Source organism: Sorex fumeus, unplaced genomic scaffold, assembly GCF_029834395.1.
Source record: "Sorex fumeus unplaced genomic scaffold, SorFum_2.1 ptg000093l, whole genome shotgun sequence".
NCBI classification, from domain to species: Eukaryota; Metazoa; Chordata; class Mammalia; order Eulipotyphla; family Soricidae; genus Sorex; species Sorex fumeus.
The window spans coordinates 3,797,169-3,812,303 of record NW_026606150.1 but is presented as its reverse complement, the minus strand read 5'-3'; the positions used below and the strand labels follow the sequence as shown (position 1 = coordinate 3,812,303).

At 59.0% G+C, this 15,135-nt stretch overlaps 2 protein-coding genes across 2 annotated transcripts in view; both read right to left on the bottom strand.

Annotated features, from left to right (window-relative positions):
• Positions 1–10,499, bottom strand: part of NUDT22 (nudix hydrolase 22) — a 33,668-nt gene extending 23,169 nt beyond the window's left edge. Inside the window, exon 1 of the mRNA XM_056131716.1 lies at positions 10,496–10,499. The gene's annotated coding sequence lies outside the window, so the exon portion shown is untranslated. The remainder of the gene's footprint in view (positions 1–10,495) is intronic.
• Positions 200–10,713, bottom strand: STIP1 (stress induced phosphoprotein 1). The gene is made up of 14 exons (XM_056131708.1): positions 10,597–10,713; positions 8,775–8,984; positions 7,743–7,884; positions 7,333–7,474; positions 6,662–6,830; positions 5,190–5,316; positions 5,003–5,105; positions 4,729–4,849; positions 4,072–4,168; positions 3,846–3,970; positions 1,301–1,337; positions 1,086–1,189; positions 828–1,000; positions 200–606 (listed from the first exon to the last, which is right to left on the bottom strand). Exons 1-14 carry the CDS (start codon positions 10,603–10,605, stop codon positions 534–536), a joined length of 1,632 nt encoding a protein of 543 aa, XP_055987683.1. The 5' UTR covers positions 10,606–10,713; the 3' UTR covers positions 200–533.
• Positions 10,714–15,135: the final 4,422 nt, after the last annotated feature.

Genomic DNA, 15,135 nt, shown 5'->3' with positions numbered 1-15,135 from the left:
TTGCTGCACTCTCTCTCCAGCCTGACTCCCCCCCAACTTTTTGTTGAAATCTTAATTGAAGCCTTAAGGGGTCAGATAGCAAAAACCTGCCTTGCACGCACCCGACTGGAGTTCAATCCCAACACACATTTGACCCAAGGAGTCCCACCAGGAATGATCCCTAAGCAGGTCCAGAAAGACACGAAGAAGGACACAGGTGTAACCGCATCCAACTTGCTTGTTTTATTGAGACGCGGAGTTAACAATGTGAGGACAGATGGGAGCAGAGGACGGGAAGAACACTCTCCCCTCCCCAGACAGGCCCACTGCCCCAAATAAAAAATAACCAACTATGGGGGAGCAGCGGAGCTGGTGACGAGGCGGGGAGGGGACGCGGAGGTGAGGGCAGCAGAGACCATGCGCGCCCAGGGGCCCGGGGCTCCCGCCAGGCCGGTATAAATAGAAGTGGCTGCGTTCCCCTTCTCTCCCTCTGCTCGCCGTGCGCCCAGCTCCTCTCCACGGGAGGGCGAAGGGAAGGGGTGGTGAGCAAGTCATCACCGAATTGCAATGAGACCCACGTCCATCAGCTTCTGGATCTTCTGTGCTATTACAGGATTCTTCAAGTGTCTGGCGAAGAGGGAGGAGAGGGAGCCGAGGTGAGACAAAGCCTGGAAGGCCCCGAAGGCTGCCAGGGCAGCGGGGCACAGCCGCACGGGCCTAGTGGCCTGGGTCCCCCCAACCCAAGTGGGGCTCTGCAGAGGACGGCAGACTCCGAGAAGCCCACCATACACACTCACCGGCAAGGGGCAGCCCCCTCCCTTCAAGGTGCTCTCCCGCCCCCCACGTACTCGCTGAGTGCCTGGGGGTCCTTCTGCATCTGCTCCAGGATGAGCCGCATGGCCGGGTCACTCATGATCTGCTGCACCTCGGGGTCGGCCATGGCCCTTCTCTTCACGTCCTCAGGGCTGTCGTGTCGGTTGTACTGGGACATCATGCAGCGCTGGTAGCCATCCGCCGCGTCCTACACCGGCAGAGGGAGGGTGAGTGCTCAAGGGCGCCGGCAGCCCCCACCCAGCAGCAGGGGTTCAGGACCCGGCGCAGCCCACCTTGCAGTTGGAGTCCAGGTCAAGGGCCTTCTGGTAGACGTCCATGGCCTTGGAGTAGTCCTTCATGGCCTCCAGCGCTGCCGCTTTCCGCGTGTACCCCTTGACTGTAGACGGTACAAAGATGCCACTAACCCCAGGTCACCTCCCTGAGCCCAGGCACCCAGACCCCCCACCCCACGACCGTGGAAGGACTGAGCGCGGGAGGAGACACTCACTGAAGGTGGGCTCCAGCTGGATGCACTCCTCGCAGTCCTGCACAGGAAGGAGAGGGTTAGAGCGGGCAGGGGTGGGGGCCTCCCCCTCTGGCCCACTGGTCTCGAGTGCTCGGCAATCCTGGTTTCTGGGTGACGGGGTGTAGGAGCAAGCGAGGACACGGCCAGGGGCCCACAAATTCAGACTGGCCCAGCTCCGTCTCCCACTACTCTGTGCTTGGGGTGCTTTAGTGGGCTGGTTTCAGGCTAGAGAAGCCAATGGACTGAGCAGCTGGGTGTGACCCCCAGCACCCACAGTCCCTCCACCAACAGGGAGCAGCCCCAGGACCACTGACAGCCTTTCCCAGCCCGGAACAGTCTTCGGAAAACAAAATTCCCAAGGCAAACAACTTTCCTTATATTTATTCTTTTTTTTTGGGGGGGAGCCCCCCCTGAATATTCAAGGGGGTACGTGGGGGTGAGGTTTAATCCCAGGGCCTCCACATTTCTGGTCTCAAAGTGGACAATTTCATCCGAGAAACTAACAGCCTCACTCTTGACAGCTCATAGTCTGGCCAAGTGGGACCCCGAGGCAGAGTGCGGTCAGACCCAGGACATACAAACTGAGGCCGTGCGAGATCAAGGGCTAAAGGGAAATGACTTTTCTGCAGGTCTGGCGAGAAGATCTGCATGTACCGCTAAAGGTGGGAAATGACCATGGGTTTTCCTTTTGGGGGGCTTTAGGGCCATAGCTGGCTCTGTGCTCGGGGGACAGAACCAGGGTTAGTTGCAGGCCAGGCAAGTGCCTTACGTTCTCTCCCCTCTGCCCAGCCTGGCACTGCTTTGTTGGAAGGATCTGTAAGATCTCCAACTTGGGAAAAGGAGAGCTTGGGGACCGAGCCTGCGCAGAGGCACCATCCCACCCCTAAGAGGCCAGAGGCTGAAGCAGCCGCTCGGGCCCCAGCCGCAGACAGCCTGAGGGGCTAAAACACATGCTCTGTTGGGCCGGGGCAATAGTGCAGCGCAGAGGATGTTTGTTAGTCTTGCATGCAGTCGACCTGGGTTCGATCCCAGGCACCCCAGATGGTCTCCCATGCACCACCAGGAGTAATTCTTGAGAGCAGAATCAATCCTGAGCACTGCGGGGTGTGACCCAAAAATCAAAAATTAAAAAATAAAAGAGATAAAACACATGTTGTGCATGGTGGGCACCTGGGGGCAGCCCCCGGCCCTCTTAAGATCCCGAGCACTGCCAAGCATGACCCAAAAGCAAAATAAAAATGTGGGCTACAAGACATTTTCCACATTTTTGGGGGAGGAAGATTACTTGTTTAGGGGCCACCCCTGGCAATAGTCAGGGAACCATATAGGATGTTGGGTACTGAAGCTGTGGCAGTAGTGTGCAGGCAAGCACCCCGATCCCATTTTCCTGGTTTTTTTTTTTTGGTGGGGGATGGGGACCATACCTAGCAATGTGCAGGGGAACCACACAGGCACTAAGAGTTAAAACCAAGGTCTGCTGTGTGCAATGAAAGCTCCATTTCGGGCTGGAGGGATAGCACAGTAGGTCGGGTGTTTGCCTTGCATGCGGCCGACCCAGGTTCGATTCCCAGCATCCCATATGGTCCCCTGAGCACCGCCAGGAGTTAACTCCTGAGTGCGGAGCCAGGAGTAATTCCTGTGCATCGCCAGGTGTGACCCCCAAAAGAAAAAAAAAAAAGCTCCATTTTACAAATAAAAAGGGCAAGGCTAGAGAGTGAATACAGCAGGGACGGCATTTGCCTTGCATGAGGCTGACCCAGGTTTGATGCCGGGTCAGGAGTGAACCAAGAGTGCAGAGGCAGGAGTAAGCTCTGAGGACCACTAGGTGGGACCCTCCTTCGAAACAAACAAAAACAACCCCAGAGGGGCTGGAGCCATAGTACGGCAGGTAGGGCACTTGCCTTGCACATAGCCAACCTGGGTTCGATTCCCAGCATCCCATATGTTCCCTGAACACTGCCAGCAGTAATTCCTGAGTGCAAAGCCAGGAGTAACCCCTGTGCATTGCCAGATGTGACCCAAAATACAAAAAGGAAAAAGAAAAAAGAAAAGAAAATCCAGAATAAACGCCAGCATTCAACTGGCGTTAGAGTCATCCCAACCCAAGTTGTGAGGTTCCCCTCTCCCTTTAGTATTTTTATTTTGGGGAGGCGGGGCAGGATACACCCAGTGATGCCCAGGCGTTTCTCCTGGCTCTGTGCTTAGGAATCTACTCCTGATGATGCTTGGAGGGCCCATGTAGGATGCCAGGCCTCAAACCTAGATCAGCCGCATGCAAGGCAAAAGCACGTTACCGGCTGTGTTATCTCCCTGGGTCCCTGAGGTTCCTCTCTTTGCTCTCCCATGCTTCCCAAATGAAGCTATTACTTCAAACATCCGAAAGTAAAATGTTCCGAGACATAATGGAAGTGAGGACACATTCAACTCGCACCCCCAGCACGGGCCAGAGCAAGACCCATATGCACCACCTTGACCTGTGACCAAATGCGGACAGCCAGGCTCCCCCGCACAGGCCCCATGTGCCCACCTTGAGTGCCAACTGGAACTCCAGGAGTTTGGTGTAGCAGGCAGCTCGGTTGCTGTATAATTTGGCATCTCTGGGATTCCGTTTGATGGCTTCCGTGTAATGCTTCATGGCCTGGGGATAGTCCCCTAGACAAGGGAAAGAATGACTTAAAAAAGGAACCCCCCAGCCCCCAAAGTCAATTTCTCCTGTGCTCAGCCCCGTCTCGGGTCACTCTGCGCACACGCACCTTTCTGAAAACACTCATTGCCTTTGTTCTTCTCCTCCAGAGCCAGGTCGGGGTTGATGTAGGCCAGCCGCTCTTGCTCCTTCAAGATCTTCTCTGCCTAAAACGCATAATTCTTGGATCACTCATTTAAACCACCACAAGTAATTTTCAGAGCGCTGCTGGCGAGAGCTAACATTCTGTGTCTGGTGCTGGGACTGGATCCAGGCCGTCACACACACAAGGCACGGGCTTCATCCCTGAGCCGCATACCTGGCCCAGAGCTCATTTTTATTGTAACAAATTTCACGTGGTGTTGCTCGTGGGCCAGATCAAATGGTACCCACAGCAACCTGGCACAGAGACGCTCCACGTGCAAGAAACGTGAATGTTTCTGACCAGCTCCCTATGGCTGCATCGCTGCGTGGCACCATCTGTGACAATTAGCCAAACGCGCTGCATAGTGGTTCTGACGAGGCTACAGCGAAACCCCCTTCCACTGACTCAGCGGCAAGCACGACAGGCGCACTCCCGCCACACACGATGGCCACACACTTAGGCACCCCAGGATGCTGCTGGCTGCATCCAGGGCCGGAGGCCGAACATTCAATCCCTGCTCATCATGTCCCCCCCCCGCCCGACATTGGCACCCGACACCCGCCTCAACCTCTGCCTGCCAACCTGCTGGCATTTCTTGAGCACATCAGGGGTTCGGTGCTCGGCCAGAGACTTGTTGTAGAAGTGCACAGCGTCTTTGTACTGCTCTTCCTTGAAGTAGGAGTTGCCAATTCGAGCATAAGCTCTGACAGAAACCAGAAGAAGAGGTTATGCTATAGGCAGAGCGGAAGTCACGCGTGCAGATGGGCCACCAGGTCAGGCGGCGCGACCCTCTGCAGTGTCCTTCCCCGGCCCCCGCCTGCCCCCCACCCCTCCCCCATCCCCGCAGCCACAGTACTTGGCGATCTGCCGGTAGTCTTCGCGGTTTTCCCGGCCCACTTCAATGGCCTTCTCGCAGAGCTCTCGGCACTGACCGTAGTCGCCCTTCTCGAAGTACACCGCTGCCGGGACAGCCAAGACAGGAGAGTCAAGCCCGGCCTCCCAGCACGGCCAGGGGGCTCACCCGCCCCGCCCGCCCCCCTCACCTGCTTGGTTGGTCAGGTAGGTCATGTTGGTGGGGTCCAGCTCGCGGGCCGCGTCGTAGTGCTTCAAGGCCACGTCGAAGTCCTTCTTCTTGTAGGCATCGTTGCCCAGCTCCTTTTCTTTCAAGGCCTAAGGGAAGGTGGGGAATGAACGCGGAGAAGGCGAGCCCCTGGTGGCCACAGGGCAAGCGCCCGTGACCCAGCTTGGCCCAAGTGCATCTCAGCCCGCCCCCCCAACCACCCGTGTCCCGAGGCGCCACTGCAGGAGGCTCGGCAGGGTCCGCAGCAGTCGCTCCCACGCACCCGGGAGGGCCCCTTCCAGCACGGGGATGGAAGGTGCTAAATCTGGCTACAATCTGCTGCTCCCGCTTACAAGAAGGGAAACAAAACTGTGTGGGCACAGCGCCGCCTGCTTGGCAAGACAGCGTTGCTAAGTGGACTACTTCCAACGACACCCAGGTCCGAGCTGTGGGAGCCAGAAGGCTTGCGGGTCACGGCGAGATGGGGACCCCCAGCAACGCCTGCGGCACCGTGGCGGAGGTGGGGGGGACTCCTAGGACCTTGCTGGGTGCCATTTAACCGATCATCACCTCAGCGGCTACTAAACGCTCAAAGAACTCACCACAGGGCAGAGCTCGGAGTCAGGGGCACAGGCCGCCCCACTCCAGCACTGCTGGGTGGAATCCTAATGGTCCCCAACATCAAACTGTCCAGCCTGACTGGTTGAGTGGCCTGGACCCCAAGTATAACTTGGCAGGGCCCCAAAACAAAAAGTCAAGGTCAGAGCAATAGTAGAGTGCCTGGGCACTTGCCTTACATGTGGCCGACCTGGGTTTCAATCCCCTGCATCCCATGTGGCTCCCTCAGCCCACCAGGAGTGAGCCCCAAACCCAAATAGGGCTGGAGCAATAAAGCAGGCAGGGTGTTTGCCTTGCACACGGCTGCCTTGGGTTGGATCCCCACATCCCATGTGGTCCCCCAAGCACTGCCAGGCGTCACTCCTGAGTGCAGAACCAGGAGTAACATTGCCAAGTGTGGCCCCAAAACAAAATAAATTCAAAACACAACAACTGGAGTTAAAATCAGGAGAGGAAAAAGGCGAGAAGAATGAGAGATCGTCCAGCAGGACCTGCCTTGCACGTGTCTGACCCGGACCCAATCCCCGATACATACAAATCCCTGAGCTCCACCAGGAGTAATTTCTTAGTGCAAAGCCAAGAGTAACCCTGAACATCGTGAGGTGTGACCCCAAAACTCAAAGAGGGTGGGGTGTTGGTGGGACAGGGGGTGGTCGAGGACTTTGACAGGCTGGAGCGGGTGTTTGGCACCCGGGCACGCGTGATTGCCCCCACTACACCCGGAGGAGCCCTTGAGCACTGTTGGGGTAGCCCAAAATCTAAGACCGATACCACCACCAACAGCATCAGTCACTCCAGATCTAAGAGGGGCCCCTGAGCACAGCCAAGGGGCGAGACCTGTTTCTTATTCTCGGGGAGATCTTCCTCCATGGGCTCGGGCTTGGTCTCCTTCTTGGGCGGGGGTGGCGGGGGCGGGGGCATGACCTCTTCCTCTTCCTCCATGTTGCCCAGGTCCACTCCCAGGAGCACGCTGAGCGTTGTCATGATGCGGGGATCCTGAAGTTTCCTAGTGGTTATTGGAGACACAAAAGCAGCAATGGCTCCTTCCGGTCTGGCCTCAGTCCCTCTGGGGGAGCACCGTGCCGGGACTGCACGACTGAGGCACAGGAGACGCAGACAGAGGGGCGAATAAGTGTCTTCGCCACCTGCTCTCAGGGATGGGGGGGAGCCAGAGGGACACGGGCACTAGTGGCACCACCGAGACTGAGGACACAGCTCTTCCTGCTTGACTTTCATTTCTGTCCCGAGCTCCTGCTACACACCACCGCGCACAAGGGAGCAGGGCCTGTGCTGACAGGACACTGGTGTGAGAGCAGAAGCACGTGGGGGTCAGAGAACATTCCAGATTTCTCTGGTTATCTGCTATCCCCAGCAGGACCCTTAGATAAAAGCCACAAGCCATCCAACAAACCTACACAGCACCGAGAAAGCACACACGAGGGGACAGTCCAGGCCAGGTCCAATCTACTCAATTCCAGAGACAAACCCGCCCCAAGGCCTGCACTCACGTGCCCAGGTCGGCCGGCTTGTTTCGCAGCTGCTCTACCAGTTCCCGGTAGGTTGGATCAGCGAGCAGTGGCTTTGTCCTGGGATCGTTCTCCAGCCTCTGGTACAGATTGGGCATGTTGAAGGGGTTCATGAATTTCTTTTCTGCTTGGAACAAAGGAAAGAGCTTCACTGGAAACCGCTGGAGCAATCAGGCCGCGCAGCCCGACATCCTGGGTCAGAGGGGAAACCTGCTGTCCCACTGAAAAGCCAACAGGGCTGGAGAGCCACAGGGCTCCCTCCCTCCATGCCACCAGACGGCACAGGCACCTCTGCCTGGAGCACGGCTCGCTGTGGTCCAACCACCTGCCTCCAATAAAGGAAACAGTGAAAAGAAGGAAGTACGTTAAGGCCCCAGCACGTCCGTGCTCACCTGCCAGGCGGGCCTCCATGTTCTGCAGCCCCTCTTTGAGCTGTGGGTTATTCGCTTCGTATTTCAAGCCCTCCTCATAGGTTCGCTTGGCTTCCTCAAATCGGTTTAAGAACTCGAGAGCTGCTGCTTTTCGAGAATAGCCCTTAAACCAACAAAGACGAGTGTACAATTAAGGTGACTCCTACAAGTACATCTTGAAAATAAAACAGAACAACAGCCCATCTGACGATTCCCGAAACAGAACTGCAGGCAGATGAGCCCAGGAGAGGGGAGCAGGACTCTTGTGGGGACACAGACGCGAAATTCACCTGCGGTTAAGTGCTGTCTGGGGCGGTTTCTTTCCCAGAGGCACAGAAATCACAGGTCGTACAGCGACTTATACCATAGACCTGATGACGCCATCACTGGATGATGCAAATGGAAGGAGGGGGAGTACACCACACCGCTGTACTGGCACAGGCCAGGGACCTTGAACAGTTTCCCACCCGTGACCCCCTTTCATTGGAGGAATTTTTAGACAATCCCAGCACAAATCACAAATATGTGAAATATCACATTTTAAGTATTTTTTAAAAGAACTTTTGGGTAACACTCAATTTTGGTCACGTAGCTGCACACGGCGTCCCAACCCTGTTTAAGAGCTGGAGCGCGCGCTGGCTAAGACAGCTTTGCATGCTGGAGGCCTCCAGCTAGGTGTGGCCCTACGCCTCCCCACAAAAAAAGAGAAAAGGGATGGCACAGCGGGTAGGCCCTTGCCTTGCTTGCGCCAAGCCAGGGTTTGATCTCCAGCACCCCATATGATCTCTAAGACCACCAGAAATGATCACCGAGCAAGGAGTCACCCCCGTGCTTCCTCTACCCCCCCCAAGGCAATGCTTAACTTCCAGACCAACACCCGTCACCCTTACCCCACCCCCTTCTGGACTACCAAGACCCCGTTTTAGACTCTTCAGATGCCTTTGAGCTGGCTCGCGGGGACAGTCACTGTACATGAGGCACCCCGGCTGGAGGCGCCCGGCCAGGCCCGCTTACCTTGCCCCAGTCCGGCTTCAAGCCCACGGTCTTGCAGCCGTCCTCATAGGCCCGCTGGTAGTCCCCCTTCTTGGCATAGGCGGCCGAGCGGTTGCTGTAGAGCACGTGGTTCTGGGGGTCTAACTTGATGGCCTCCGAGTAGCACTGCAGCGCGTCATCGATGTTCCCGGCGCTCAGGGCCTTGTTGCCCTTCTCCTTCAGTTCGTTGACCTGAGGAGAAAAGAATGACTGAGTCGGCACACCTCCACAGGAGTTCTTACAAACACATCAGAAGCCAAACACACTCTTAATTCCCTTCCCTTTTATTTGGGGGGTGGGGGGGGTCATACCAGAAAATGCTCAGGGGACTATATGGGATGCCAGGATGGAACCCAGTCAGCTGCGTGCAAACACGCTTCCCGCTGTACCATCACTCTGGCCCCACATTTCCCTACCTTTGCGGGAACTAGTCAGTCAGAAAGAAAAGGACTCGGAGTAAGTTCAGCCATGCCAGGGCACACTAGTGAGTTTGTGTGTGCGCGCGCAGCGGGAGTGTACAGGGATGGGGGGGTTATGCACCCATGAAAAGACTTTGTTGGACAGATTCCTGGTGACTGCAAATAAGCATGGCGGGACAGGGCTGACCCAAGTGCTGAGGATATGTGCGCCCGGTTTCTTCCCGGTGGACAGGTGTGTCTTATGTCACAACTTAGTCTTTGATTAATTAAATCACAGAGGGAGGGCCTTGGGGGGGAGCAAGCAAGTTATCATCCTGCCCTGGCCCCCCAGCAATCTATTACAAAGGGCTAAAGGGATGGGGAGAAAAAAAAACGCCCCGAAAACCGGGGGGGGGGGGGGGATCCCCTATCCCCAAGCACAGGATAGCTGTGGCCACCCTAACCTTCATAGAGGGCCACCCCCCTCCCCGGAAGTGCCCAGCACATCCCGGGGGGCCGGCGGCATCACTTACACGCAATCTCGCATCTCCCGGCCAGGCTGGCCTGGCCCGCGAGACTTCCGGCCGGAGCAAAGATCTTGGCGGTCCCCCCACCCCCGCCCCGAGAAGCTACTCCCCCCGCCCCCCCCCACCCCAGCAAGCCACGCGCACAGCGTCCAACTGGGTCCCCTCCCAGGGCAGCGCCGAGGCAAACAAGTTCTCCCGCTCCTCCTCCTCCCGCCTGCAGAGACCGACCTTCCAGGCGGCTCGGGCCTCCCGCACTCGGATCGCGCGCCCAGAAAAACCAAGACGTTTCGAAAGCCAGCGGGGAGGAGAGGAGAGGAGAGGAGCAGAGGAGCGGCGCGGGCGCGGGGCCTGCGGCTCGCCCGCCCTCCCGCCCGCCGCGTCCGTCCCGCGTCCACTCCCCGCGCCTGCATTCCTCCAAGTTAACTGTGGCCAAGTCCCGGGCGGCCGCCGCTTCCTGCGGGCCAATCTCCGCTCTCCCTCCCGCCGGGCGGACGCCCCGAGGCGCGCCCGCTCTCTCCCGCGGCCCCTCGCCCACCCCCGGCCCCGCCGGCCCGGCCCGGGGCCACCTCCCGAGAGGCCTCCGGGGCGCCCCCACCCCCACCCCCGGCCCGGACTCAGGCCCAACTCTGGCGTCTGCCCCCGGCCCTCCTCACTGGTCCGGGAGGAGATGGGCAACCGAGCCACCCCCGACGCTCCGGGGCGGCCGGGCCTCGCTCCGCCGCTCCTCTCCCGCCGGCCGCGGCCCTCGCCTCCCCGTCCTGGGCCGGCCCCCGCCCCGCGCCGCGGCCGCGTAAGCGGGCACTATGCCCTCTCCGCTAGCAACTGGCCTCGTCGGCCCCCCGGCGGCCTCGGGGCCTCGGCCCGCCCCTCCCCCTTCACCTGCTCCATCGCCCGGCCCGGAACCCCGTTGAATCGACTCCGTCCTCTCCGCGTTCCCAACCGCACGCGCCGCCTTCTGGAACCTACTAGAAGCTGCCGGGACCCCCAGGTCCCGCCCCTTCCCCGCTCGCGCATTGGCCGCACTCCGGCCAGGGATTTTCCGTACTTCTCGACTATTGGCTGGCGGGCAAGCCCATCATCGGGACTCCTCGCCCATTGGACGGTCGCGCGTAATCCCGGCAGTCCGGCCTCCTCGTGCATCCGGATTGGCTCTCGCCGAAAAGCCTCTCCCCTCGCAACGCGCTGCAATTGGAGGGCGGGGTGGGCCTCTGCGAACACCATTGGTCGCTCGCTGTGCCAGTCGCGGCCGCGCTGGCCGCGCCCATTGGTCCTGGTCTTTCTGGAAATTTCCACCTCTCCCATTGGGCTGACAGACTCCCGGCCGGAACCGCCTTCGCTGATAGGTTGGGGTCCCTGCCCTTCCGCGGGCGGACTGGGATTCCGCCTAGTGGCGACTTGGGGCAGTCGGGAGGCCCGGCGGCGCCTCTGCGCGCGGGGGTCGGGGGCGGTCGCGGGGGCTGCGAGGCCCGGGTCGCGTCCCGCCGCGCGCCCGCGCGCCCGCGCGCCCGCGCGCCCGCGCGCCCGCGCGCCCGGCGGGGACGCGCCTTCCTCCGTGTGCCGCCGCGGGAGCGCGCCGTTAACTGGGATCGTTGTGCGCGCGGCGGTGAGGCGCCGGGATCCGGGCGGCGCTGACCCGGGGTCTCAACCCGGCGGGGCCGGCCACTCCCCGGGGCGCTCGGCCGGCCAGCACCCCGCTCCCAGAACCTCCGGGGTAACGGGTTTGAGGTCGGGGCTCATCCTCTCCCTGCGTCAGCGTGGTTGGCCGAGAGGGGACCCGTCGGGGACAGCCTGAGCGGGGTGCGCGGGGCACCTGGCGGCGGCCCAGGGGTGGGGGACGGGCAGGACCACCCCGGGCGCCGGGGACCAAGGCGGGTCAGCCCGACCTGCCGGTTCTAGTGCCGCTTGTCTCCTCCGGGATCTGTCTGCCCACTTCACGGAACGAAGGGTTTGGAGGGGGCAGATGGGGGGGCGTTTGGCCCCAGCGCTGTCGTCCGCCCTCTCTGGGCAGTGCCATCCCTTCCTAAAGGCTTCAGTGCCGTCTGTGCCGTTCATGCCTCTTCCGACCCGCACTGCAAACCGAGACCTGGGCAGATCCGCGTGCCTGGGGTGGGGGGTGTGCCCCCTTCCCTGGAAGTGGCGGAGGTTTTAGAACTGGGGTTCAGAGTCTCCGCTCTGGCGGACTGGGGGTAGGGGGTCTGCACTTTGATCACTCAGAGCATCTCTTTTAGTCCCGTTTGTCCGGGCAGGCCCCTTCCTGCCAGATCTGCTGCAAACTCCTCCCTTTTCCCCGTCCCTCCTCGCCACTGAAGCGGGCACCTACTGGCTGAGAGCTGTCAGGGTTCATTGGCCACCTGGCCGCTGTACCAGCACTGGGGGCACACATTGGTCCATTCACAGTTAAACGGGTGACTTTTTTGGGGCCCAGAGGCACTGCATGGTGACCTAGAAAAATGCGGTTTCTTGCTTTTGTTATTTTGGGGCCACACCCGGTGGAGCTCAGGGCTTACTCCTAAGTCCGTGCTCAGGGGTTGTTCCTGGCGGGGGTTAGGGGACCATATCTGCTGCCAGGGGTTGAGCCTGGTCTGCTGTGTGCGAGGCAAGCGGCCTTCCCCTGTGCTATCTCCTTAACTCCAGAACTGTATTTCTTAACCTGTTTACCCCTGTGGTTCCCTTCTGATCTGGTTTTCTTTCTGTGGCGGTCCCCCGACCTGCTCCCCACTCATGTGGTTTTCACCTGGAATATTCTAGAGACCCATAGGGGTGCCTTAATGGTGCCTGGTTGAGAAAACACTTGCTCGGAGAGTCTGCCTTGCAAGCACATGGTCATGGGTTTGAAACTGGCGTCTCACATGTGCCAGGCGCATCCTGGGGCAGCCCCACTGTGGTCCATGGAACCACCAGCACTACCTGGTGCACCTTTGGATGTTTGTAAGCACCACAGCCAGGAAGAGTGACCCCTGGCAAACTTACACCCATAACTGTATCCCCATTAGCACCAGAAACTCGGGTACAAATGCAGACCTCGGAGTGCAGATCTTGGAGCGCAGTTGTCAATGAGCAAATACTGTATGCACGACATCAGGACATCTATGCCAGCTCCGTCACTGCATCAACCCAGGGAAGGGCAGGGGGAATCAAAATGTTAAAAAAAAAAAAAAAAGCATTTTGGGGATCAGAGCCATAGGACAGCTGGTAGAAACGCAGCCATCTCTGTGACAGACCCTGGGTTGATCCCCAGCACCCCCTAGGGTCCCTTGGAGTACTGCCAGGAACAGTCACTGAACACTGCTGCTTGTGGCCTCTCCTGAAAACTGAGAGCATTGCCCAGTAGGGATCCCTACAAAATATTTGGGATGTTAGAGCCAGAGAGAGAGTCTCCAGGGCACTGTGTTTTGTTTGCTTTCAGTAAGCCCTGGGGGTGTTCAGCTCTTACTCCTGGCTTTGCGCTCAAGGATCACTCCTGGTGGGGTTGGGATGCCATATGGGGTGCGGGGGATCAAACCCAGGTTGGCCGTGTGCAGGCTGTACTATCACTACAGCCCCCACCCCCAGCTGACCCGGGTTTGATTCCAGCATTACGTAGTCCTGAGTGCTGCCAAGAGTGATCCCAGAGCACTGCTGGGTGTGGCCCAAGCTCCCCCACCCCCTGTAAGCACACACACAAACACTGAGGCTCGGTGTGGGAGGCTAGGGCTTAGATCCGGGCCTGTTCCCTCCTCTAGCACTGCTGGGAACCTACAGGGTGTGCCCCCCCCAAAAAAAAAACGGTGGCTTTGATATTGGGGCTACACTTAGTATGCTCAGGGAGGGTCTTTTTTTTTTTTGGCCTTTTGGGTCACACCTGGTGATGCACAGGGAGGGTCTCGGACTACTCCCAGCTTGGTGCTCTGGGGGCCATGTGGTGCCAGGGGCCATGTGGTGCCAGGGATGGAACCTGGGCCTCCCACATGAGGTACTGCTCAACCTGCTAAACGGCACCCGCCGCCCTTTGCTTTGATATCTGTGCCATATGCTGGGCTTGGTGTCTTCAAGAGTGGCACCGAGTCTAGCGTACCCAGGTGTTCTCGACTCCCGGGCCCTGCTGTGTGGGCATGGAATTAGCAGAGAGCCACTGGGATCCCCGTTTCTGTAGAGTGCCAGGGGTCAGGGGACCAGCATGGCCGCCTCAGGAGAAAAGATGCAGGGGAGGTTCAAGGAGCGTTTCCCAAAGGGGACCCAGGCAGCCCCAGTGGGACGCTAGCCTCTCAGCTCAGGAACTGTGATTCCTGGGAAACTTGGGGACAGCCTTGAAGAGGCAAAGGAATGGAGAAGGCAGGAGTGGACGGGGAGGGAGCAGGGTGTTCTGCGGGCCAGGGGGAGGCTGCTGGGTCCTTTCTCAAGGAGCAGAACCTCATGATAGAACTCATGGTGGAACAGTTGCACCAGGACCCCTCTGTGGGAGGCGGGGAAGAGCCCTCTCAGGAGCCCCAGTGACTTTCCTTGCAGGAGAGGCTGCTGGCTGGCCTGGCGGGGAGCTTGGCGGGGCTTTGGGGTGCATTTTGGAGGCCTCAACAGAATCTCTGGGGTGCCAAGCGCCTGGGGCTTGAAGGGGCATACCCAGACCTCCCCCTCTCTCCCCGGGCGGCTCGCCCTGGCTCCAGACCACCACACTTGGGGCTGTCTTGGCCGCCCACCTGCTCTTTAGCGGATGGTCTAGGGGTGTGGGGGGGCGGGGGCCTTGCTTCGCCTCCAGCAGCCTCCCACCTCTGCCAGGATCCTGCCAGCCCTCCCTCTGGACAGGGCCACACCCTTCTCTCCTGGTGGGAGGCGGGGAACACTGCTCTGGCTGCAGCAGAGGCAGCCCTCAAGCCAGCTCTCCTGCACGGGACGCGGGTTCTAGTGGGAGACTTGATCCTTAGGCTCAGGCTGTGTGATTTCGAGCAGCGTGCTCAACCTCTCTGTGCTTTCTGTTTTAAAATGTGGAAGGACCTACGCAGCTGACCCCAGTTCAGTCCCCGGCACTGCATCCTGCCAGGAGTCTCTTCTAAGCACTCCCGATGGGTATAGTCAAAACCCCTCTCCCCCCTCCCCAAACTAAAATGTGGATAAAAACATTTGAGGTCACAATGGTTGTGAGGGAGTAAACACTGAGGTATTTGTACAGTACAGACAGCCCTGCGGGGGGCTCAAGGTGGTGGAGCACATGCAGGTACATGCTGGACCCTGGGCTGGTTCCCCGGAATTGCATGGTTTCCCTGGGCATCATTGAGTAGAACCCTGAAGGACCCCCACACACCACCAGGAATAGCCTTTATCAGAGTAAAATTAAATGTACAAATGAGGATCAGTACAAATGAGGATCAGAGAATCATTCTAAATTTCAGTGAGTAGTATTTTTTTTTTCTTGCTGAGGTGATGGGGTTTGGGCTACACTTAATG

Excerpts from the sequence above, each read along its gene's own strand:
- STIP1 (XM_056131708.1), bottom strand. Across the intron at positions 7,885-8,774 it reads TGAAGCCGGACTGGGGCAAG|GGCTATTCTCGAAAAGCAGC; the intron begins GTAAGCGGGCCT and ends TGTTGGTTTAAG. Across the intron at positions 5,317-6,661 it reads TCCCCGAGAATAAGAAACAG|GCCTTGAAAGAAAAGGAGCT; the intron begins GTCTCGCCCCTT and ends ACCTTCCCTTAG.